Raw genomic sequence first — 24,714 nt, 5'->3', positions numbered from 1 at the left:
AGACACAACGACCCAAAACCTATGGGATGCAGCAAATGCAGTTGTAAGAGGGAAATTATGGCAATACAATCCTCCCACAAGAAACAAGAAACATCTCAAATAAAGAACCTAAACTTATACCCAAAGCAATTAGAGAACGAAGAACAAAAAACCCCAAAGTTAGCAGAAGGAAAGAAATCATAAGGATCAGATCTGAAATAAATGAAAAAGAAATGAAGCAAAACAATAGCAAAGATCAATAAAACTAAAAGGTGGTTTTTGAGAAGATAAACAAAATTGATAAACCATTAGCCAGACTCATCAAGGAAAAAAGGGAGAAGACTCAAATCAATAGAATTAGAAATGAAAAAGGAGAAGTAACAACTGACACTGCAGAAATAAAAAAAATCATGAGAGATTACTACAAGCAACTATATGTCAATAAAATGGACAACCTGGAAGAAATGGACAAATTCTTAGAAAAGCACAACCTTCTAAGACCAAACCAGGAAGAAACAGAAAATATAAACAGACCAATCACAAGCACTGAAATTGAAACAGTGATTAAAAATCTTCCAAAAAACAAAAGCCCAGGAGCAGATGGCTTCACAGGTGAATTGTATCAAACATTTAGAGTAGAGCTAACACCTGTCCTTCTCAAATTCTTCCAAAATATAGCAGAGGGAGGAACACTCCCAAACTCATTCTACAAGGCCACCATCACCCTGATACCAAAACCAGATAAAGTGTCACAAAGAAAGAAAACTACAGGCCAATATCACTGATGAACATAGATGCAAATATCCAAAACAAAATACTAGCAAACAGAAAAGGATCATACACCATGATCAAATGTGGTTTATCCCAAGAATGCAAGGATTGTTCAATATAAATAAATCAATCAGTGTGATACACCATATTAACAAATTGAAGGAGAAAATCCTTATGATCATCTCAATAGATCCAGAAAAAGCTTTTGACAAAATTCAACACCCATTTATGATAAAAACACTGCAGAAAGTAGGCATAGAGGTAACTTACCGCAACATAATAAAGGCCATATATGACAGACCCACAGCCACCATCATTCTCAGTAGTGAAGAACTGAAACCATTTCCTCTAACGTCACGAACAAGACAAGGTTGTCCACTCTCACCACTGTTATTCAATATAGTTTTGGAAGTTTTACCCACAGCAATCACAGAAGAAAAAGAAATAAAAGGAATCCAAAATGGAAGAGAAGAAGTAAAGCTGACACTGTTTGCAGAAAACATGACACTATACATAGAGAATGCTAAAGACGCTACCAGAGAACCACTAGAGCTAAGCAATGAATTTGGTAAAGTAGCAGGTTACAAAATTAATGCACACAAATCTCTTGCATTCCTATACACTAATGATGAAAAATCTGAAGGAAATTAAGGAAACACTCCCATTACAACAAAAAGAATGAAATACCTAGGAATAAACCTACCCAAGGAGACAAAAGACCTGTATGTTGAAAAGTATAAGATACTGATGAAAGAAATTAAAGATGATACAAACAGATGGAGATATATACCATGCTTTTGGATTGGAAGAATCAACATTGTGGAAATGACTCTACTACCCAAAGCAATCTACAGATTCAATGCAATCCCTACCAAACTATCAATGGCATTTTTCACAGAACTTGAACTAAAGCATTTCACTCTAGTATGGAAACAGAAAAGACCCCGAATAGCCAAAGCAACCTTGAGAAAGAAAAACGGAACTGGAGGAATCAGACTCCCAGACTTCAGGGTATACTACAAAGCTATAGTAATCAAGACAGTATGGTACTGGCACAAAAACAGAAATATAGATCGATGGAACAGGATAGAAAGCCCAGAGATTAACCCACTCTCATATGGTCACCTTATTTTTGATAAAAGAGGCAAGAATGTACAATGGAGAAAAGACAGCCTCTTCAATAAGTGGTGCTGGGAAAACTGGACAGCTACATGGAAAAGAATGAAATTACATCAGTCCCTAACACTGTACACAAAAATAAACTCAAAATGGATTAAAGACCTAAATGTAAGGCCAGACACTATAAAACTCTTAGGAGAAAACATAGGCAGAACACTCTATGACATAAATCACAGCAAGATACTTTTTGACCCACCTCCTAGAGAAATGGAAATAAAACCAAAAATTAAACAACTGAGATCTAATGAAATTTAGAAGCTTTTGCACAGCAAAGGAAACTGTAAATGAAAAGACAACCCTCAGAATGGGAGAAAATATTTGCAAATTAAGCAACTGACAAAGGGTTAATCTCCAAATTTTACAAGCAGCTCATGCAGCTCAATATGAAAAAAACAAACAACTCAATCCAAAAATGGGCAGAAGACCTAAATAGACGTTTCTCCAAAGAAGATATACAGGTTGCCAACAAACACGTGAAAGAAAGCTCAACATCACTAATCATTACAGAAATGCAAATCAAAACTACAGTGAGGTATCACCTCACAGCAGTCAGAATGGCCATCATCAAAGAATCTACAAACAATAAATGCTGGAGAGGGTATGGAGAAAAGGGAACCCTCTTGCACTGTTGGTGGTAATGTAAATTGATACAGCTGCTATGGAGAACAGTATGGAGGTTCCTTAAAAAATTAAAAATAGAACTACTATATGACCCAGCAATTCCACTACCTGGCATATACCCTGCGAAAACCATATTTCAAAAAGAGTCATGTACCACAATGTTCATTGCAGCTCTTTTTACAATAGCCAGGACATGGAAGCAACCTAAGTGTCCATTGAGAGATGAATGGATAAAGAAGGTGTGGCACCTATATACAATGGAATATTACTCAGCCATGAAAAGAAACGACTTTGAGTTATTTGTTGTGAGGTGCTTGGACTTAGAGACTGTCACACAGAGTGAAGTAAGTCAGAAAGAGAAAAATAAATAGTGTACAGGAACACATATATGGAATCTAAAAAAAAATGGTTCTGAAGAACCTAGGGGCAGAACAGGCATAAAGACGCAGGTGTAGAGAATGGACTTGATGGGGAACTGGAAGGGTAAGCTGGGACGAAATGAGAGAGTGGCATGGACTTATATATACTACCAAATGTAAAATAGGTAGTGGGAAGCAGCTGCATCGCACAGGCAGACCAGCTCCATGCTTTGTAACCACCTAGAGGGGTGCCATAGGGATGGTGGGAGGGAGACGCAAGAGGAAGGAGTTATGGGGATATGTGTATATGTATAGCTGATTCGCTTTGTTATAAAACAGAAACTTACACACCATTGTGGAGCAATTATACTCTAATAAAGATGTTAAAAAAGAAAAAAAGAAGGAAGGGACTAAATCTCTATGTCTTCTTTTTTATACCCAGTGCCTAGGTTAATATGTGTAGAAGGAATAAATAATACCTGTTAACTTAAAAAAAAAAATATATATATATATACCAGAGTAAGAAAAAGACGGATTAAAGGGGATGAGGAAAGACGTGGTTGCAGTCCAAAATTATGGGTTAGTATTCCTTGAAGTTTGCCTCAGACTCTGAACCTTCTTATGTGCCATGAAAAACACTTTGGCGCAGGGACGGGGTCCTAGTCTGGAAGAGGCGAGACACAGTGAAGCACCTGTGGAGGCACCGAGTTTGAAAATTGTGACATTTTAGCAAGGTGTTTACCATGATGCATTATGGGGAAGACGGGGATTTTCTGGAAAATACATTTTCATTTTATGGAAACTCCACCTAGCTGAGAGGACAAAAAATAGACATTTTAATTTTAGAAATAAGGAAAAAAGATAAATTGGTTTGTCAGTTTTAAGAGTGAAAACCAGCAGGCATCTGGAAAGCAGTTACAGTTTGTGGTGAGAATGTCAGAAAAGCATTAGAGGTCACACATTGTTTTTGCTTTTCTCTGGGGCAGTAGGACTTGCAGGTGAAATCAAGTTGTCTTTGTTCTACTGAGCTTTAGCGGGTGTAAAATCCCTTTGTGCTGGGCAACATGGTTGATGACCTGTGGAGAAGGGCAAACAGTTCAAGCAGCTGCTCTAAAGCAGCAGTACCCAACCTTTTTTGGCACCAGGGACTGGTTTCATGGAATACAGTTTTTCCACGGACGGGGTGGTGGTGTTTAGGCAGTAATGTGAGTGATGGGGAGCAATGGGGAGCGGCAGATGAAGCTTTGCTCGTTCTCCAACCGCTCACCTCCTGCCGTATGACCCGGTTCCTAACAGACCGCAGACTGGTACTGGTCCACATCCTGGGGGTTGGGGACACCTGCTCTAAAGGGATAGCTAAGCTGGTAAAAGTTCATAGCTTATAAAGGATGCTTCTTGGACGTGTGCTGACATGTCGTGTGCAAGGTAGTTGTGGTAGGTATTGAAGGAAATACAAAAGAATTTTATGGTCTTGGGCCCTTCCATATATATGAAATGATCTGCAAGCTGTAATGTGATTTGGCCAAGGTATTTAGTGTATGTTGTATTACAGAATTTAAAAAATGGGAACATTTTTGAGAACTTATAATTAAAGACAGCTTCTTAGGAAGGGAGAAATTTAGAGCATGTCCTCAAAGTGATCATTTTTGGACAGAGGAAGGGAGGAGAGAGAGCATTTCAGATGGAGGAGAGATTGAAGATCCAGATGTAGAAATGAACATGCATCACAATGGGAGGATATGGCAGGCGTGGGAGTCCTGGTGACGTGAGGGGTCGCCCCCTCAATCCCTCCAGGCTCGCTGCAGCACTGTTGGGTCCCTGCAGTGGTCTCCCAGCTGGTCTAGTCACCTCAGTCTCAGTCCCTTCTGATCTGCCCTCCAGAGCTGTCCTTCTAGGATCCAAATGTACTCATGTCTGCTGTCTGCTCATGGCTTTTGAGAGAAGATTCAGACCCCTAGGTGACATGCAAGGCTTTCCCTTGCCATCCTCTGCTTTTAGCCTCATCATCCACTATTTCCTACATGTCTGGTTTCTTACAGCCTTAAAATGAAACCCTTGTTTTCTAGGCATTAGCATCCTTCATAACTGTGTTTGATATCTTTTCCTTCTCACTCCTACTGCCACCTTTTAATTCACTGAATTCCTATATCTTAGTCTAAACTCATGTCAAACTTCACTCCCTCTTAGACACGTCCCCAGAGAGGCCTCAATCTAGAGACCCCTTTTGATACCTCTGCTCTGGGACCTTATACTTACCTTGCTTTCCCATAATTATTGTGTTACACATGTCTTATAGACAGCTGACCTCCTTAAAGCTAAGACTCCCCCTATTCTACTTGTCCCTCCAATATCTAACATAGCACCTGACATTTTTGGGCAGATCAGAAAATGTTTGATGAATGAAGAAATATATCAGGGACCACACTTACTAGAGCAGAGGTGCTGGTTGGGGAGTCAGAAATCCTGCTTCTGTTCACCCCATGGTGACTGAGGATTGGCTTTGGACCAGTTTTCCTGGGCACAACTCCCAGCTATCCCACTGTTACCTGAGGAACTTTAGCAACGTATTATGTTCTCCATGCCTTAATTTCCTCTTCTACAAAATGGGGATAATGATAACTCTGGTCTCATAGGGTTTTGTGAGATTTAAATGCACTGATTTTTATAAAGTGCTTAGAAGAGCTCCTGGCACATAGTAGGGTACTTCAAATGTTAGCTGTTGCCTTGTCATTATTGTTGCTATGTTTGGGCAATACTCTGGCTTCCAAAGTTGCTGTCTTGGTGTAGCATTGATCCTCATTATTTATAGGTTCTGTATTTGCAAACCTGACAACCAGCTAGAATTTATTTGCAGCGCTCAGATCACTGCTTGCAGGGCTTTCCCTTCATTTGCAGGCACGTGCATACACCCCTGAGCCACTCCACCAGACTTGCTGTGAGCTCTGTTCTTTAGAAGTTTAATGACCTTAGAGGCTAGTTGTGTGTTGGTGCAGAGGGTGGTTAGAAGGTGAGACATTTATCCATGGATCATCACTGAAGGGAAACTGCAATGAGACTGTTTTTCTTCCTTGTACTAATTGGGAGAGTTGAGGAAGATTTTGCTTTAGAGTTAGTGCAGGACCTTGCTGCAACTCAGGTAATGAGAGAGAGCATTCAGAAGATGTGAGGGAACCAAAAAGGTTGTTTATTTCCATTTTTTTCTGACCCCTTTCCCAGACATGTTGTTTATTACTTCCACTCTGGTTATTCACTAATGATGGTGACTGTACCTTCCCATCAATGAGATGATCAATCAGTGCTGTAGACATCAGAAGTTACACTGCCAATGATGATTTCTAACTGAACTCCCCCCACCCTCGCACCCCATATTTCTCATCTGTGCAATGAAGGGGTTGGAAGACACTTGTCATTTCCATTCCAGTTCAGAAATATTCCATTTTCAGTAATTCTTATCTTTTTCATTGTAAGGATTGCAGAGATGCTATTTTAGCTCTCTGTGTGACACTCTTCTTTTCCATAACATGTTCTGCTTTAAGGAGCCCAAGGTGAGTTATTTACCAGTCACCATATGTTCTGATACTTCCTTCTTTCTTGAAATTCCATTTCAAACTTGAAATAGATGGCACTTTACTTCTGTGCATAATATTATCAATTTAAAATCTGGGTTTCTTATAAGATTATGTACAGCATGTGTTGTCTTATTATAAATCTGGAATCTCCTTGGCTTTCTCCAAAGCCATAGAATGTTTTAGAATTTAGAGCATGAGACAGAGAATTTGTAGGCTTCTGTGAAGAGTAGAATTCAAATTTTACAGATGTCTAGAGGTATGCTAACTTGCCAGTAACGTGGCCTTAGAATTTAGCAGAACTTGAAAATTTGAATATTGTAGAAAATGAATTGCATATCTCATATTAACATTTATAGAATAAACTCTGACGGTGTTAACTTACCAATAAGTGGTTTTATATTCTAGCCTCTGAAAGTATCTTGCTTACACAGTAAACATAATAAAGTTTCAAAGATGAGCAAATTAACTTTACAGGAAAAGCTTTCCTTGGACGTATCTTGGCTTTCTTTTTCACAGTTTTAGGCTTAATACAGTAATGTTTCTTTTTCTGGGAATCAGATAATCTTGTATTTTGAAAAATACTTTGGTGAACATAACTATTTTTAATGACAGCTTGTCTTTTGTGATATGTAAGTATTCAAACAATTTATAAGAACTAACCAACACCACCCACATATAAGATTATACAGAAATGGAAGAATTTTGGCTGACTTATTGTTCGGCCAAAGTGGGTGGCAGACTCTACCACTTGTAACGATTTAGACGTTTGAAGCAATATTTTAAAATATAAATAATCTGAAAATTGGTGGTATATAAAATATATTACTGTGTTGACTAAAATAGATTTGTTATCTTTCCTCCATTTATAAGGATTCACTCATAGATTCTGTACAGAATTGCAAAGATCACTTTTTTCCTTTTCTCTTTTAATTTCTTTTTTTTTTTTTTTCATTTTGGCTGTGCCATGCAACATGTGGGATCACAGTTCCCTGACCAGGGATCGAACCCTTGCCCCCTTCAGTGGAAGAGTGGAGTCCTGACCACTGGAATTCTCCCTTTCTCTCCCTTTAAAACTTTAATTTTTAGTGAGAATCTGATTTAGGATCAGTCTCTCCTCCTTTTTTTCTTCTTCCCCCTCTTCTTCTTCCTGGCTTTTAAGTTTTATACATTCTTTTATTATACCTAAACCTATGATGAAAAATAGCTGGCTGAGGTAATCGCATTTAAGAATTAAGTTTGGCAGACTCACAGACATAGAGAACAGACCTGGGGTTGCCAAGGCAGGGGTTGGGGAGAGATGGAGTGTGAGGTTGGGGTCAGCAGATGCAAACTATTACATAGAGAATGGATAAACAACAAGGACCAACTGTACAGCACAGGGAACTATATTTAATATCCTGTGATAAACTATAATGGAAAAGAACATAAAAAAGAATGTATATATATGTATAACTGAGTCACTTTGCTCTACAGCAGAATTAATACAACATTGTAAATCAACTATGGTTCAACTTAAAAAAATAAAAGAAGTTTGGGAGAGAATGTGTAAGATGGTAGAGTAGAAAGGCCCTAAGCTCACCTCCTCTCCCTGCAGTTCACCCTGCAGACATAGATGCTGGTGGCATCTGTTTGGGGAGCTTGTTCTACCACATGGACATGGACACTGGTGCTGGCAAGGGCCATTTTGGCTCCAGTGCTGGGACACCTCAGGCTAAGTAACTAACTGGGCATGGACACAGCGCCATCCAACAGCAGACAGGCTGCCTTAAGAACCCTTGAGCCCATAGGTGCCTCTGGACACAGTTCCACCCACCAGCATGCAGACACCAGCTGTAAGCAAACCACAGTGCTGCAGTCTGGACCAGCCATCCCGCTAGAGAGCAGGCCTTTCCCAGTAGCAGGGCAACACAAGTGTCAAGAAAACTCGGGACCCGCAGAAATCTTTGTTAGGAACTGGCGCCATCCACCAGTGATCTGATACCTGCTCTAGGACCCCTGGGGCCCAGCAACCAGACCTCAGGACCTGGTTCTGCCCAGCAGTAGGCTGGTACTTGTCCTAGGACCTGACTTCACCCACCAGTGGGTGGGCAACAGCCCTGGTATCACCTGGACCCTGAATCCGCCCATCAGAGAGCCAGCACTAGCCCCAGGCTTCCCTGGGGTTCTGAAGTCAGCTGCCTCATGACCCACTTCTGCCAACCAGTGGCCAGCAGCCTCTGCACAAGCCACACCAGGTAACTAAATAGACTGGGAGCCACCAGGCCTACTGGATCACCCACATAATCAGCCTGCCACAACAGAAAGACCCAGACAGACATCATAGGGGGGACCCCTAGAGCATATGGCTCTGGTGATGAGAGGGGAGTGTGCTGCTGGAATTCTGTCTCTTGCAAAAAACCCCTTCTTTAAGGTTGGGAAACATACCTACCAGACCCATAAAAGTAAAAACAGCAAGTAGGAAAAATGAGGTGACAGGCGAAAATGTTCCAGATGAAGGGAAAAGATAAAACCTCAGAAGAAGAACTGAGTGAAGTGGAGATAGGAAATCTACACAGGAAAGAGTTCTAGGTAATGACCGTAAAGATGATCAAAGAACTTGGGAGAAGAATGGATGCACAGAGTGAGAAGTTAGAAGTTTGCAACAAAGAGTCAGAAAATATAAAGAACAACTAAACAGATGCAGAATACAATAAGTGAAATGTAAACTATACTAGAAGGAATCAATAGTAAAGTAAATGATACAGAGGAATGGATCAGCAAGCAGTGGAAATTGCTGATGCTGAACAGAAAAAAGAAAAAGAATGAAAAGAAATGAGGACAGTTTAAGACACCTCTGGGACAATATGAAGCATACTAATATTTGCACTGTAAGGGTCCCAGAAGGAGAAGAGAGAAGAGAAAGGGGCTGAGAACATAATTGAAGACATAATAGCTGAAAACTTCCCTAACCTAGGAAAAGGAAAGAGTTGCCAAGTGTAGGAAGTGCAGAGTCCTATAGAGGACTAAGCCAAAGAGGAACACACCAAGGCATATTGTAATTAAATTGGCAAAAACAAAAGGCAAAGAGAGAATATTAAACTCAGCAAAGGGGTAAGTGAATCCTGAGAGAGCGACCAAGATGGTGGAATAAAAGAACCCTAAGCTCACCTCCTGTTGTAAGGACACCAAAATCACAAAAATCTGCAGAACAACCATCATTGAAAAAGTCTGAAACCTACCAGAAAATATCTCTACAACAAAAGACATAAAGAAGGAAGCACAACAAAACTGGTAGGAGGGGTGGCGTTGTGATATAATCAAATCTGACACTCTCTGGGTGCGACCCACAAACTGGGGAATAATTATATTACAGAGGGTTGCTCACAGGAGTGAGAGTTCTGAGCCTCATGTCAGGCCCCCCAGTGTGGGGGTCTGACACTGGGAAGAGGAGCCCCCAGAGCATTTGGCTTTGAAGCCCAGTGGGGTTTGGTTGCAGGGGTTCCATGGGATTGGGGAAAACAGAGATTTCACTCTTATAGGGTGCACACAAAATCTCACACACACCAGGAACAAGGGCAAAAGCTACAATTTCATAGAAGCCTGGGACAGACCTACCTGCTGGTCTTGGAGGGTCTTCTGGGAAAGCAGGGGTGTCTCTGGCTCACTGTGGGGAGAAGGACACTGGTGGTGGACATGTCAGGGAGCATTCACCTGTGCGAGCTCTCCTGGAGGCTGACATGTTGTCATTAAAGCCTGGTTCCACCCAACAGCCTGTAGGTGCCAGTGCTTGGACACCTCTGGCCAAAGAAGAAACGGGGGAGGGACACATCCCCACCCATAGGCAGGCAGGCTAGAGACACAGCCACCTCTAGACACACCCTAGGCATGACCCTGCCCACCAGAGGATCAAGACGCAGCTCCACCCACCAGTGGGCAGGCACCAGCCCCTCACACCACGAAGCCTGCACAAGCCTCTAGGCCAGCCTCACCCACCAAGGGGCAGACACCAGAAGCAAGAAAACTATGGTCCTGCAGCCTGCAGATAGAATACGCAACTGCAGGCCAGACACTACCCTGGGACGAGCTGGCCCTTGGGTGACGAGAGGAGAGTGGACTCCTGGGATGCATAGGGTGTTTCCTACAGAGGGCCACTTCTCCAAGGTCAAGAAATGTAACTGACCTACCACATATGTAAAAATACAAATACCAATTTAGACACAATGAGGTGACAGAGGAATGCATTTCAGAAGAAGGAACAAGATAAAACCCCAGAAGAAGAAATAAGTGACATGAATATAGGCAATCTTTCTGAGAAAGGGTTCAGGGTAATGATTGTAAAAATGATCAAAGAACTCGGGAGGAGAATGGATGTACAGAGTGAAAATTAAAAGTTTTTTTTTTTAAACAAAGAATTAGAAAATATAAAAGCAGCAAGGGAAAAGGAACAAGTAACATACAAGGGAATTGCCATAAGGCTATCAGTTGAATTTTCAGAAGAAAGTGTGAAGGCCAGGATTCAGGGGCATGATGTATTTAAAGTGATGAAGGAGAAGAGCCTACAACCAAGAATATTCTACCCATCAAGGTTCTCTTTCAGGTGTTTGATTGAGAGATTAAAAGTATCACAGACAAGCAAGAGCTAAGAGTTCAGCACCACCAAAACATCTTTACAGCAAATATTAAAAGACCTTCTCTAAGTGAGAAAGAAAAGGTGACAACCAGAAGTATGAAAATTATGAAAGGAAAAAGTTCATCAGTAAAGGCAAACATATAGTAAAGATAGGAAGTCATCCACACAAAAAGCTAGTAGGACTATTAGAAGACAAAAGTAGTAAAATCATCCATATACACAATAAGCAGTTAAGTGATACACAAAACAATTAAATGTAAAATATATCAAAAACAGTAATCAGGAGGCTAGGAGAGTACAAATGCAGGGTTTGTATTTTTTTTATTAGTTTACTTATTTTTAAAAATTATTTATTTTTGGCTGTGTTGGGTCTTCATTGCTACACGCAGGCTTTCTCTAGTTGTGGTGAGTGGGGGCTACTCTTCGTTGAGGTGTGCAGGCTTCTCATTGCAATGGCTTCTCTTGTTGCAGAGCACAGGCCCTAGGCCCACGGGGTTCAGTAGTTGTGGCTCATGGTCTTAGTTGCTCCATGGTACGTGGGATCTTCCCAGACCAGGGGTTGAACCCATGTCCCCTGCATTGGCAGATGGATTGTTAACCACTGCACCACCAGGAAAGTCCCAAATGCAGGGTTTTTATAACATGCTTGAAATTAAGAGATCAATAAACTTATAGCAATCATATATATACATATGAATATATATATTTTATATATAAATATATATATATTTGTGTATATGCTGCCAATAAGAGACTCACTTTAGATCTAAGAAGACATAGACCGAAAATGAGGGGTTGGAAAAATGTATTCCATGCAAATGGATTGAAAAGAAAGCCAGGGTAGCAATACTTATATCAGAAAAAATAGACTTTACAGTAAAGACTGTTAAAAGAGACAAAGAAAGATATTATGTTATGATCAAGGGATCAATCCAAGAAGAAGATATAAGAATTGTAAATATATATGCACCCAACATAGGAGCACCTAAGTACATAATGCAAATATTAATAGACATGAAGGGAGAAATCAACAGTAACACAGTAATAAAGGCAGTTCTAAGAGAGATGTTTATAGTGATAGAAGTTTATTTCATCAAAGAAGAAAAATCTTAGATAAGCCACCTAACCTTATACCTAAAGGAGCTAGAAAAAGAACAAACAAAACCCAAATTTAGTTGAAGGAAATAAATCATAAAGATCAGAGCAGAAATAAATGAGAGTAAAAAAAGGAATAGAAAAGATCAGTGAAACGAATAGCTGGTTCTTTGAAACGATATTTTAAAAATTGATAAAGGTTTGACCACAATCATCAAGAAACAGAGAGAGGGCCCAAATCAATAAAATCCAAAATGAAAAAGGAAAACTTACAACTGACACCTCAGAAATACAGAGGACCATAAGAGACTACTAAAAGCAACTATACACCAATAAAATGGACAACATAAAAGAAATGGACAAATTCTTAGAAAGGTACAATCCGTCAAGTTGGAACTGGGGAGAAATAGAAGATATGAACAGACAAATTACCAAGAATGAAATTGCATCAGTAATTAAAAAACAAAATCAAAAAACCAACTTCCAACAAACAAAAGACCAGATGGCTTCACAGGTGGATTCTACCAAAGATTCACAGAAGAGTTAACACCTAACCTTTTCAAAATAGTCCAAAAAAATTGTAGAGGAAGCAATGCTTCTGAACTCATTCTGTGAGGCCAGCATAACCCTGATACCAAAACCAGACAAAGATATCACAAAAAAAGAACATTACAAGCCAATATCACCGATGAACATGGATGCAAAAGTCCTCCTCAAAATACTAGCAAACTGAATCCAACAGTACATCAAAAGGATCATACACCATGATCAAGTGGGATTTATTCCAGGGATGCAAGGATGGTTCAGTGTCCTCAAATCAGTCAATGTGATATATCACATTAACAAATTGAAGAATAAAACCATATGATTGTCTCAATAGATGTAGAAAAAGGTTTTGACAATGTTCAACATCCATATATGACTCAAACTCTCCAGAAAGTGGGTATAAAGGAACATACCTCAATAAAATAAAAGCCTTATGTGAGAAACCCACAGCTAACAACATACTCAGTGATGAAAAGCTGAAAGTATTTCCTCTAAGATCAGGGACAAGACAAGGATGCCCACTCTCACCACTTTTATTCAACATACTACTGGAAGTCCTAGCCACAGCAATCAGACAATAAAAAGAAATAAAAGGAATCCAGATTGGAAAGGAAGAAGTAAAACTCTCACTGTTTGCAAATGATATGATACCATACATAGAAGATTCTAAAGACATCACTGGAAAACTACTAGAGCTCATCAATAAATTTGGTAAAGTTGAAGGATATAAAATTAATATAAACAAATCTGTCACCTTTCTATACACCTCAACAAACTATCAGAAAGAGAAACTGAGGAAACAATCCCATTTACCATCAAATTAAAAAGAATAAAATGCCTAGTCTGTACTTGGAAAACTATAAGACACTGGTGAATGAAATTGAGGACGACACAGACAGATGGAAAGATACACTGTGTTCATGAACTGGAAGGATTAATGTTTTTAAAATGACCATAGTACCCAAGGCAATCCACAGATTCAATGCAATCCCTATCAAAATATCAAGGGTGTTTATCACAGAACTAGAACAAATAATTTAAAAACTTTTATGGAAGCACAAGACTCCAAATAGGCAAAACAATTTTGACAAAGAAGAACACAACTAGATGAATCAGGCTCCCTGACGTCACACTATACTGCAAAGTTACAGTAATCAAAACAAGATGGTACTCACAATGTTCATTGCAGCTCTATTTACAATAGCCAGGACATGGAAGCAACCTAAGTGTCCATCAACAGAAGAATGGATAAAGAAGATGTGGCACATATATACAATGGACTATTAGCCATAAAAAGAAATGAAATTGAGTTATTTGTAATGAGGTGGATGGATCTAGAGTCTGTTATACAGAGTGAAGTAAGTCAGAAAAAGAAAAACATACCATATGGTAATACATATATATGGATCTAAAAAAAAAAAAGGTTCTGAAGAACCTAGGGACAGGACAGGAATAAAGATGCAGACATAGAGAATGAAATTGAGGACACAGGCGGGGGAAGGATAAGCTGGGACGAAGTGAGAGAGTGGCATGGACTTATATGTACTACCAAATGTAAAATAGCTAATAGGAAGCAGCCACATAGCACAGGGAGATCAGCTTGGTGGTCTGTCACCACCTAGAGGGGTGGGATAGGAGGGTGGGAGAGAGATGCAAGAGGGAGGGGATATGGGGATATATGTATATGTATAGCTGATTCACTTTGTTATAAAGCAGAAACTAGGACACCATTGTAAAGCAAATATACTCCAATAAAGATGTTATAAAAACCCAAAAACAAACAAAACAAAACAATATGGTACTGATACAAAAACAGACACACAGATCCATGGAACAGATTAGAGAGTCCAGAAATAAACCTGAGCTTATATTGTCAAATTCATCTACAGCAAAGGAGGCAAGAGTATACAGTGGAGAAGACAGTTTCTTCAATAAGTGGTGCTGGCAAAACTGGACAGCTACATTTAGAAGAATGAAATTAGAATACTCTCTAACACCATACACAAAAATAAACTCAAAATGGATTAAAGGGCAAAATAGCAATGTAACACCAGAAACCATAAAACTACAAGAAAAGATAGGCAGAACACTCTTTGACACAAATGATAGCAATAGTTTTATGGATCTGTCTCCTAAAACAAAAGAAATAAAAACCAGCATAAATAGATGAGAGCTAATTAATCTGAAAAGCTTTTGCATGGCAAAGGAAGCCATCGACAAAATGAAAAGACAACCTACTGAATGGGAGAAAATATTTGCAAATTATGTGACTGATAAGGGGCTAATATACAGAATACATAAATAGCTCATACAACTCAACATCAAAAAAACAAAAACCCTGGCATTTCCCTGGTGGTCTAGTGACTAAGACTCTATGCTCACAGTGCAGGGGGCCCAGGATTGATCCCTGGTCAGGGAACTAGATCCCACATGCATGCTGCAACTAAAGATCCCACCTGCCACAATGAAGGTCCTGCATGCTGCAACTAAGACCCGGTGCAGCCTAAATAAATAAATAAATATTAAAAACAAAAACCAAAAACCCCAATTTAAAAATAGGCAAAAGACCTGAATAAGCTTTTTCCTAAAGATGACCTACAGATGGCCAACAGGCACATGAAAATATACTCAACATCATTAGTCTTCAGAGAAATGAAAATCAAAACCACAGTGAGATATCACCTCACACCTGTCAGAATGGCTGTCATCAAAAAGAACACAATGACAGAATATGTATATGTGTATATAACTGAGTCACTTTGCTGTGCAGAAGAAATTAACACGTTGTAAATCAAGTATACTTCAATAAAATTTTTAAAAAAATAATAAAAAAAGAAAATGTAAGAAAAAGAAGGAACACAATAACAAATGTTGGTGAGAATGTGGAGAAAACAGACCCCACATACACTGTTGGTGGGAAGGTAAATTGGTGCAGACACTATGGAAAACAGTATGGAGGTTTCTCAAAAAAATAAAACCTACCATGTGACCCAGCAATTTCACTCCTGGGTATTTATCTGAAGAAAAAAAAAAAAAAAAAGAAAACACTAATTCAAAAAGATACATGCAGCCCAGTGTTCATAGCAACATTATTTATAATTGCCAAGATATGGAAGCAACCTAAGTTTCCATCAAGAGATGAATGGATAAAGAAAATGTGGTACATTTATACAATGGAATATTACTCAGCTATAAAATAAAATGAAATTCTGGAAAAACCAAAACGAACTTTTGGGCCAATCCAGTAGTTTGTGTCATCTTTGTATTAACCTCTTAATTATTCCTCCCTGGTAGATGAAGAGAGGGGAAGGTAGTAGGTGTCCATGCTGTGGATGGTGGCTCCTCATGTTGGCCTCTCTTGGGGTCATCTGTGAAAAGCCCTGGGCGCTCTGGAGAAGCAGTTCTGAGCATGGAGACCCTGCCCCTCCCCTCTCATTCCAGCCTTAAGGGAGCAGTTGAGCCTGTGTGAGCAGGTGTGTAATCCTGAGCTTTAGTCAGCTGGAGTCTGTCCCCCTTCTCTCCTACCTCCTGTCCCTGCTTTTCTCCTTTTTCTCTACCCATTCCTCTCTCTTGTCTTTTCTTCTTACTCGTCTGTTATTGGTAATCACTTTACCCAGAGGGCTTCCTCCTTTTCTATAACCAAAATACTTTTTCCTGATAGTGTCCCCTTGGGAGAGGAAGACACTGTGTGGATGTGAGGGTGACTCACACGGGGGCACAGTTGCTCTCAGCCATCTTCATAAATTGTGGTGACAAAAGGCATCCCTTTCTGAAATGCCTTGGATAAAATATTTGAATTGTAGTAATGTGATGTAAGTTGTATACATGCACTTAAGGTATATGAATATGCCCATATGGATATCAGAAATATTTGCCATTATCTTATTGGAGACCCTTTTAGAGATTATCTTTTTTAAAAAAATTATTATTAACATATTAGGAAGTGCCTTTGTCATTGAACCAATATCAATACCTTTTTATTACCTAAGGTCCATACTTGATTCAGATTCCCTTAGTTTTTTTTTTTTTTCTTTTTTTTATAATAATAGCTAACATTTATTGGGTGTTCATAATACACTACCCACTGTGCTAAGTAACTTATAGGCTTTATCTCATTCCTCACAACCATCAGAGATAAGGCACCATTATTATCTCCAAGGAAGGGAGATTTAATATTGGAAGGTTATGGAATTCTTTTTTATTTTTTTAAACAGCAGCTTCTTATTAGTCATCAATTTTATACACATCAGTGTATACATGTCAACCCCAAGCACCCAATTCATCACATCCCCACTCCCACCCTCCCCACAGCTTTCCCCCCTTGGTGTCCATACGTTTGTTCTCTACATTTGTGTCTCAATTTCTGCCCTGAAAACTGGTTCATCTGTATCATTTTTCTAGGTTCCGTATATATGTGTTAATATACGATATTTGTTTTTCTCGTTCTGACTTACTTCACTCTGTATGACAGTCTCTAGATCCATCCACATCTCAACAAATGACCCAATTTCGTTCCTTTTTATGGCCGAGTAATATTCCATTGTATATATGTACCACATCTTCTTTATCCATTCATCTGTCGATGGGCATTTAGGTTGCTTCCATGACCTGGCTATTGGAAATAGTGCTGCAGTGAACATTGGGGTGCATGTGTCTTTTTGAATTGTGGTTTTCTCTGGGTATATGCCCAGTAGTGGGATTGCTGGATCATATGGTAATTCTATTTTTAGTCTTTTAAGGAACCTCCATAGTGGCTGTATCAGTTTACATTCCCACCAACAGAGCAAGAGGACTCACTTTTCTCCACATTTGTTGTTTGTAGATTTTCTGATGAAGCCCATTCTAACTGGTGTGAGGTGATACCTCATTGTAGTTTTGATTTACATTTCTCTAATAATTAGTGATGTTGAGCAGCTTTTCATGTGCTTCTTGGCTATCTGTGTGTCTTCTTTGGAGAAATATCTATTTAGGTCTTCTGCCCATTTTTGGATTGGGTTGCTTGTTTTTTTTCAAAATTGACCTGCATGAGCTGTTTATATATTTTAGAGATTAATCCTTTGTCTGATGATTCGTTTGCAAATATTTTCTCCCATTCTGAGGGTTGTCTTTTCGTCTTCTTTATGGTTTCCTTTGCTGTCCAAAAGCTTTTAAGTTTCATTAGGTCTCATCTGTTTATTTTGGGTTTTATTTCTATTAGTCTAGGAGGTGGATCAAAAAAGATGTTGCTGTGATTTATGTCAAAGAGCATACTTCCTATGTTTTCCTCTAAGAGTTTTATAGTGTCTGGTCTTGCATTTAGGTCTCTAATCCATTTTGAGTTTATATTTGTATATGGTATTAGGGAGTGTTCTAATTTCATTCTTTTACATGTAGCTGTCCAGTTTTCCCAGCACTACTTATTGAAGAGACTGTCTTTTCTCCATTGTATATCCTTGCCTCCTTTGTCATAGATTAGTTGACCATAGGTGCGTGGGTTTACCTCTGGGCTTTCTATCTTGTTCCATTCATCTGTGTTGCTGTTTTTGTTTCAGTACCATATTGTCTTGATTACTGTAGCTTTGTAGTATAGTCTGAAGTCAGGGAATCTGATTCCTCCAGCTCCGTTTTTTTCCCTCAAGACTGCTTTGACTAGTCGAGGTCTTTTGTGTCTCTATGCAAATTTGAAGATTCTTTGTTTTAGTTCTGTAAAAATTGCCATTGGTAATTTGATGGGGATTGCATTGAATCTGTAGATTGCTTTGGGTAGTATAGTCATTTTCACAATATTGATTCTTCCAATCCAAGAGCATGGTATATCTCCATGTGTTGGTATCATCTTTAATTTCATCAGTGTCTATGCTTTTCTGAATACAGGTCTTTTGTCTCCCTAGGTAGGTTTATTACTAGGTATTTTATTCTTTTTGTTGCAATGGTAAATGGGAGTGTTTCCATAATTTCTCTTTCAGTTTTTTCATCATTAGTGTATAGGAATGCAAGTGAATTATATGCATTAATTTTGTATCCTGTAACTTTACCAAATTCATTGATTAGGTCTAGTAGTTTTCTGGTGGCATCTTTAGGATTCTCTATGTATAGTATCATGTCATCTGCAAACAGTGACAGTTTTACTTCTTCTTTTCCAATTTATATTCCTTTTATTTCTTTTTCTTCTCTGATTTTCGAGGCTAGGACTTCCAAAACTATGTTGAATAACAGTGGTGAGAGTGGACATCCTTGTGTTGTTCCTGAACTTAGAGGAAATGCTTTCAGTTTTTCATCATTGAGAATGATGTTTGCTGTGGGTTTGTCCTATATGGGCTTTATTATGTTGAGGTTGGTTCCCTCTATGCCCACTTTCTGGAGACTTTTTATCATAAATCAGTGTTGATTTTTGTCAAAAACGTTTCCTGCATCTACTGAGATGATCATATGGTTTTTATTCTTCAGTTTGTTAATATGGTGTATCACATTGATTGATTTGCATATATTGAAGAATCCTTGCATCCCTGGGATAAATCCCACTTGGTCATGGTGTTTGATCCTTTTCATGTGTTGTTGGATTCCGTTTGGTAGTATTTTGTTCAGGATTTTTGCATCTATATTCATCAGTGATATTGGTCTGTAATTTTCTTTTTTTGTACTATGTTTGTCTGGTTTTGGTATCATGCTGATGGTGGCCTCATAGTATGCGTTTGGGAGTGTCGTTCCTGTGCAGTTTTTTGGTAGAGTTTGAGAAGGATGGGTATTAGCTCTTCTGCAAATGTTTGATAGAATTCACCCTTGAAGCCATGTGGTCCTGGACTTCTGGTTTTTGGAAGATTTTAATCAGAGTTTCAATTTCATTACGTGTGATTGGTCTGTTCATATTTTTTATTTCTTCCTGGTTCAGTCTTGGAAGGTTATACCAGTCTCAGAATTTGTCCATTTCTTCCAGGTTGTCCATTTTATTGGCATAGAATTGCTTGTAGTAGTCTCTTAGGATGCTTTGTATTTCTGTGGTGTCTGTTGTAAGTTCCCCTTTTTCATTCTAATTTTATTGATTTGAGTCCTCTCACTCTTGATGAGGCTGGTTAAAGGTTTATCAACTTTGTTTATCTTCTCAAAGAACCGACTTTTAGTTTTATTGATCTTTGCTATTGTTTCCTTTGTTCTTTTAATTTATTTCTGCTCTGATCTTTATGATTTCTTTCATTCTGCTAACTTTGGGTTTTGTTTGTTCTTCTTTCTCTAGTTCCTTTAGGTGTAAGGTTAAATTATTTATTTTAGATTTTTCTTGTTTCTTGAGGTAGGCTTGTATAGCTATAAACTTCCTTCTTAGAACTGCTTTTGCTGCATCCCATAGATTTTGGGTCGCCATGTTTTCATTGTCGTTTGTCTCTAGGTATCTTTTGACTTCCTCTTTGTTTTCTTCAGTGATCTCTTGGTTATTTAGTAATGTATTGTGTAGCTTCCATGTGTTTGTGCTTTTTATGTTTTTTCCCCTGAAATTCATTTCTAATCTCATAGCGTTGACGTCAGAGAAGATGCTTGATATGATTTCAATTTTCTTAAATTTACTGAGGCTTGATTTGTGACCCAAGATGTGATCTATCCTGGAGAATGTCCCATGAGCACTTGAGAAGAAAGTGTAATGGGCTGTTTTTTGATGGAATGTCCTATGAATATCAAATAAATCTATCTGATCTATTGTGTCATTTAAAACTTCTGTTTCCTTATTTATTTTCATTTTGGATGATCTGTCCATTGTTGTAAGTGAGGTGTTAATGTTCCCCAGTATTATTGTTTTACTGTCGATTTCCTCTTTTACAGCTGTTAGCATTTGCCTTATGTATTGAGGTGCTCCTATGTTGGGTGCATGTATATTTATAATTCTTATATCTCCTTCTTGGATTGATCCCTTTGATCATTATGTAGTGTTCTTCCTTTTCTCTTGTAATTTTTTTTTTTTTTTTTTTTTTTTGTGGTACATGGGCCTCTCACTGTTGTTGCCTCTCCCGTTGCAGAGCACAGGCTCCGGATGTGCAGGCTCAGAGGGCATGGCTCATGGGCCCAGCCGCACTGTGGCATGTGGGATCTGCCCGGACTGGGGCATGAACCCGTATCCCCTGCATCAGCAGGTGGACTCTCAACCACTGCATCACCACAGAAGCCCCCAACATTCTGTATTTTAAAGTCTGTTTTATCTTATATGAGTATTCCTACTCCAGCTTTCTTTTGATTTCCATTTGCATGGAATATCTTTTTCCATCCCCTCACTTTATGGCTGTAAGTGTCCCTAGGTCTGAAGTGGGTCTCTTGTAGACAGCATATATATGGGTCTTTTTTTTGTATCCATTCCACAAGCCTGTGTCTTTTGGTTGGAGCATTTAATCCATTCACATTTAAGGTAATTATCGATATGTATGTTTGTATGACCATTTCCTTAATTGTTTTGGGTTTGTTTTTGTAGGCCCTTTTCTTCTCTTGTGTTTCTCACTTAGAGAAGTTCCTTTAGCATTTGTTGTAGAGCTGGTTTGGTGGTGGTGAATTCTCTTAGCTTTTGCTTGGCTGTAAAGCTTTTGATTTCTCCATCGAATCTGAATGAGGTCCTTGCCAGGTAGCAAAATCTTGGTTGTAGATTCTTCCCTTTCATCACTTTAAGTATATCATACCACTCCTATCTGGCTTGTAGAGTTTCTGCTGAGAAATCAGCTGTTAACCTTATGGGAGTTCCCTTATATATTATTTTTTGTTTTTCCCTTTCTGCTTTCAATAATTTTTTAAAAATTTATTTATTTTTGGCTGCATTGGGTCTTCATTGCTGCATGTGGGCTTCCTCTAGTTGTAGTGAGCTGGGACTACTCTCCGTTGTGGTGCGTGGGCTTCCCATTGTTAGTTCCCTTATATATTATTTTTTGTTTTTCCCTTTCTGCTTTCAATAATTTTTTAAAAATTTATTTATTTTTGGCTGCATTGGGTCTTCATTGCTGCATGTGGGCTTCCTCTAGTTGCAGTGAGCTGGGGCTACTCTCCGTTGTGGTGCGTGGGCTTCCCATTGCGCTGGCTTCTTTTGTTGCAGAGCACAGGCTCTAGGCACGTGGGCTCAGTAGTTGTGGCTCGTGGGCTCTAGAGCACAAGCTTAGTAGTTGTGGCGCATGGGCTTAGTTGCTCCGCGGCATGTGGGATCTTCTCGGACCAGGGCTTGAACCCGTGTCCCTTACATTGGCAGGCGGATTCTTAACCACTGTGCCACCAGGGAAGCCCAATAATTTTTCTTTGTCTTTAATTTTTGTCAATTTGATTACTATGTGTCTCGGCATGTTTCTCCTTGGGTTTACACTGTATGGGACTCGCTTCACCTCCTGGACTTGGGTGGCTATTTCCTTACCCATGTTAGGGAAGTTTACGACTGTAATCTCTTCAAATATCTTCTTGGGTCCTTTCTCTCTCTCTTCTCCTTCTGGGACCCCTATAATGCGAATGTTTTTGTGTTTAATGTTGTCCCAGAGTTCTGTTAGGCTGTCTTCATTTCTTTTCATTCTTTTTCTTTATTCTGTTCCGCAGCAGTGAATTCCACCATTCTGTCTTCCAGGTCACTTATCTGTTCTTCTACCTCAGTTATTCTGCTATTGATTCCTTCTAGTGTAGTTTTCCTTTCAGTTAATGTATTGTTTTTCTCTGTTTGTTTGTTCTTTAATTCTTCTAGGTCTTTGTTAAACATTTCTTGCATCTTCTCGATCTTTGCCTCCATTCTTTTTCCTACATCCTGGAGCATCTTCACTATCATTATTTTGAATTCTTTTTCTGGAAGGTTTCCTATCTGCACTTCATTTAGTTGTATTTCGGGGGTTTTATCTTGTTCCTTCATCTGGTACATAGTCCTCTGCCTTTTCATCTTGTCTGTCTTTCTGTGAATGTGGTTTTTGTTCCACAGGCTGCAGGATTGTAGTTCTTCTTGCTTCTGCTGTCTGTTCTCTCGTGGATGAGGCTCTCTAAGAGGCTTGTGCAGGTTTCCTGATGGGAGGGACTGGTGGTGGGTTGAGATGGGTGTTGCTGTGGTGGGCAGAGCTCAGTAAAACTTTAATCCACTTGTATGCTGATGGGTGGGGCTGGGTTCCCTCCCTGTTGGTTGTTTGGCCTGAGGCAACCCAACATTGGAACCTACCTGGGCTCTTTCTTGGGGCTAATGGCAGACTGGGAGGGCTCACGCCAAGGAGTACTTCCCCGAACTTCTGCTGCCGGTGTCCCCATCCCCACGTTAAGCCACAGCCACCACCCATCTCCACAGGAGATCCTCCAACACCAGCAGGTAGGTCTGGTTCAGTCTTCTATGGGGTCACTGCTCCTTCCCCTGGGTTCTGAAGCACAGAGTACTTTGTGTGTGCCCTCCAAGAGTGGAGTCTCTGTTTCCCCCAGTCCTGTCAAAGTCCTGCAATCAAATCCCACAAGCCTTCAAAGTCTGATTCTCTAGGAATTCCTCCTCCCGTTGCCGCACCCCCAGCTTGGGAAGCCCGACGTGGGGCTCAGAATCTTCATTCCAGTGGGTGGACTTCTGTGGTATAAGTGTTCTCCAGTCTGTGAGTCACCCACCCAGTAGTTATGGGATTTGATTTTATTGTGATTGCAACCCTCCTACGATCTCATTGCAGCTTCTCCTTTGTCTTTGCATGTGGGGTATCTTTTTTGGTGAGTTCCAGTGTCTTCTCGTCAATGATTTTCCAGCAGCTAGTTGTGATTCTGGTGTTCTCACAAGAGGGAATGTCCTTCTTCTCCGCCATCTTGGTTCAGGCTCCCAAGCTTGCAATCCCTGCTCACATATTGTAGCTTTCTCTGGGACACTTCTTCACCTCTTAGAGATTACCTTTTAAAGGTTGTGATTAACTGTAAAACTCAGGATTTAAAATGTCTTTAGGGAACGTCCTAGTAGCAGATGTTACTGGGCAGGAAGAGAGTAGCCTATGGTGGCATTATGTGGGTCTGTCACTCAGTCTCTTCTTCCCTCTTCTCAGCGGTCTGTCGGTCTTCCATGATTTCATTCGAAGATTAGACAGGGGCCTTCGGACTTCATGGTCACGTGTGTAAACTAATTTGAAATCCGAGGATGGAAAAGCAGGGACCAGTGGAAGTAGTAATAGTGTCTTTCCATGGAGGGAGTGTTTAGAAGTATTATAACAAACAAATACATTTTGCTTAATTTTGTAAGACCAGTTTTTGGTATTTTGAGTATTCCTTATTTTATATTTAACTGTGATGTCTCTGTTGCCCCTCAGGAAGTTTGTGACATGAAATCTGAGGGTCAGGCCACTGTCATTCAGCAGCTGGAGCAGACCATTGAGGATCTGAGGACCAAAATAGCTGAGCTAGAGAAGCAGTACCCGGCCGCAGACCTGGAGGCGGCCACCTCTGGAGACACGTGTCTGCGAGCTCTCAGTTTGGGAGAAAAGGAAGTAGGGCATCAAAGGATTTTACAGGCAAAGTCCATCCAGACGTCCCCGACAGAGGAGGGTGGGACACTGACACATCCTGTCATGGGTGCCCTGCCTGAGGCCACGAGTGGAGACTCAGCCGGGCTGTCCTCACCTCCCGGACCTCAGAACAAGTTCTGCGCAGAGATTTCTTTGGTTGTGTCTCCAAGGCGAATAGCAGTTCAGCTCGATGCACATCCATCCCTCCAGGCTCCACCACCCACGTCACCGCCCTGGTCTGACGGTCAAGGACAGGCGAGCTCCCAGCCTTCCCATCCTTATTTTCATGCGGAGTTTGAAACCAGCCACGAGCACTCTGCTTTCCCCTCCTCTGAAAACAGCCATGACATCCCTACTGCACTGCCTCTGTCTCCCAAGTTCTCCCACCAGATGCCTGGTCTGGGCACCGTGGCTCCTCCACGGACCCCACCCCATGTCGTGCCTGAGCCTGCACTTCCCAGCCCACCATGTCCCTCACCTCCTCCTCCGCCTGGTCCAGAGATGCTGCCACCCCCTCCCCTACCTTTGCCTGGTGAGGGAATCCCTTCCGCCCCCCCTCTTCC

The 24,714-nt window shown here is 40.1% G+C and overlaps 1 protein-coding gene across 1 annotated transcript in view; it reads left to right on the top strand.

Annotated features, from left to right (window-relative positions):
* Positions 1 to 24,714, top strand: part of FMN2 (formin 2) — a 227,185-nt gene that overhangs the window by 16,820 nt on the left and 185,651 nt on the right. The window contains exon 5 of the mRNA XM_024754888.1: positions 23,957 to 24,709. Within this exon, the coding sequence (XP_024610656.1) occupies positions 23,957 to 24,709 (753 nt within the window). The remainder of the gene's footprint in view (positions 1 to 23,956; positions 24,710 to 24,714) is intronic.

Source organism: Neophocaena asiaeorientalis, unplaced genomic scaffold (genome assembly GCF_003031525.2).
Source record: "Neophocaena asiaeorientalis asiaeorientalis breed wild unplaced genomic scaffold, Neophocaena_asiaeorientalis_V1.1 scaffold509, whole genome shotgun sequence".
NCBI classification, from domain to species: domain Eukaryota; kingdom Metazoa; phylum Chordata; class Mammalia; order Artiodactyla; family Phocoenidae; genus Neophocaena; species Neophocaena asiaeorientalis.
Note: the sequence above shows the minus strand (reverse complement) of the source record. Positions and strands in the feature narration are given on the sequence as shown.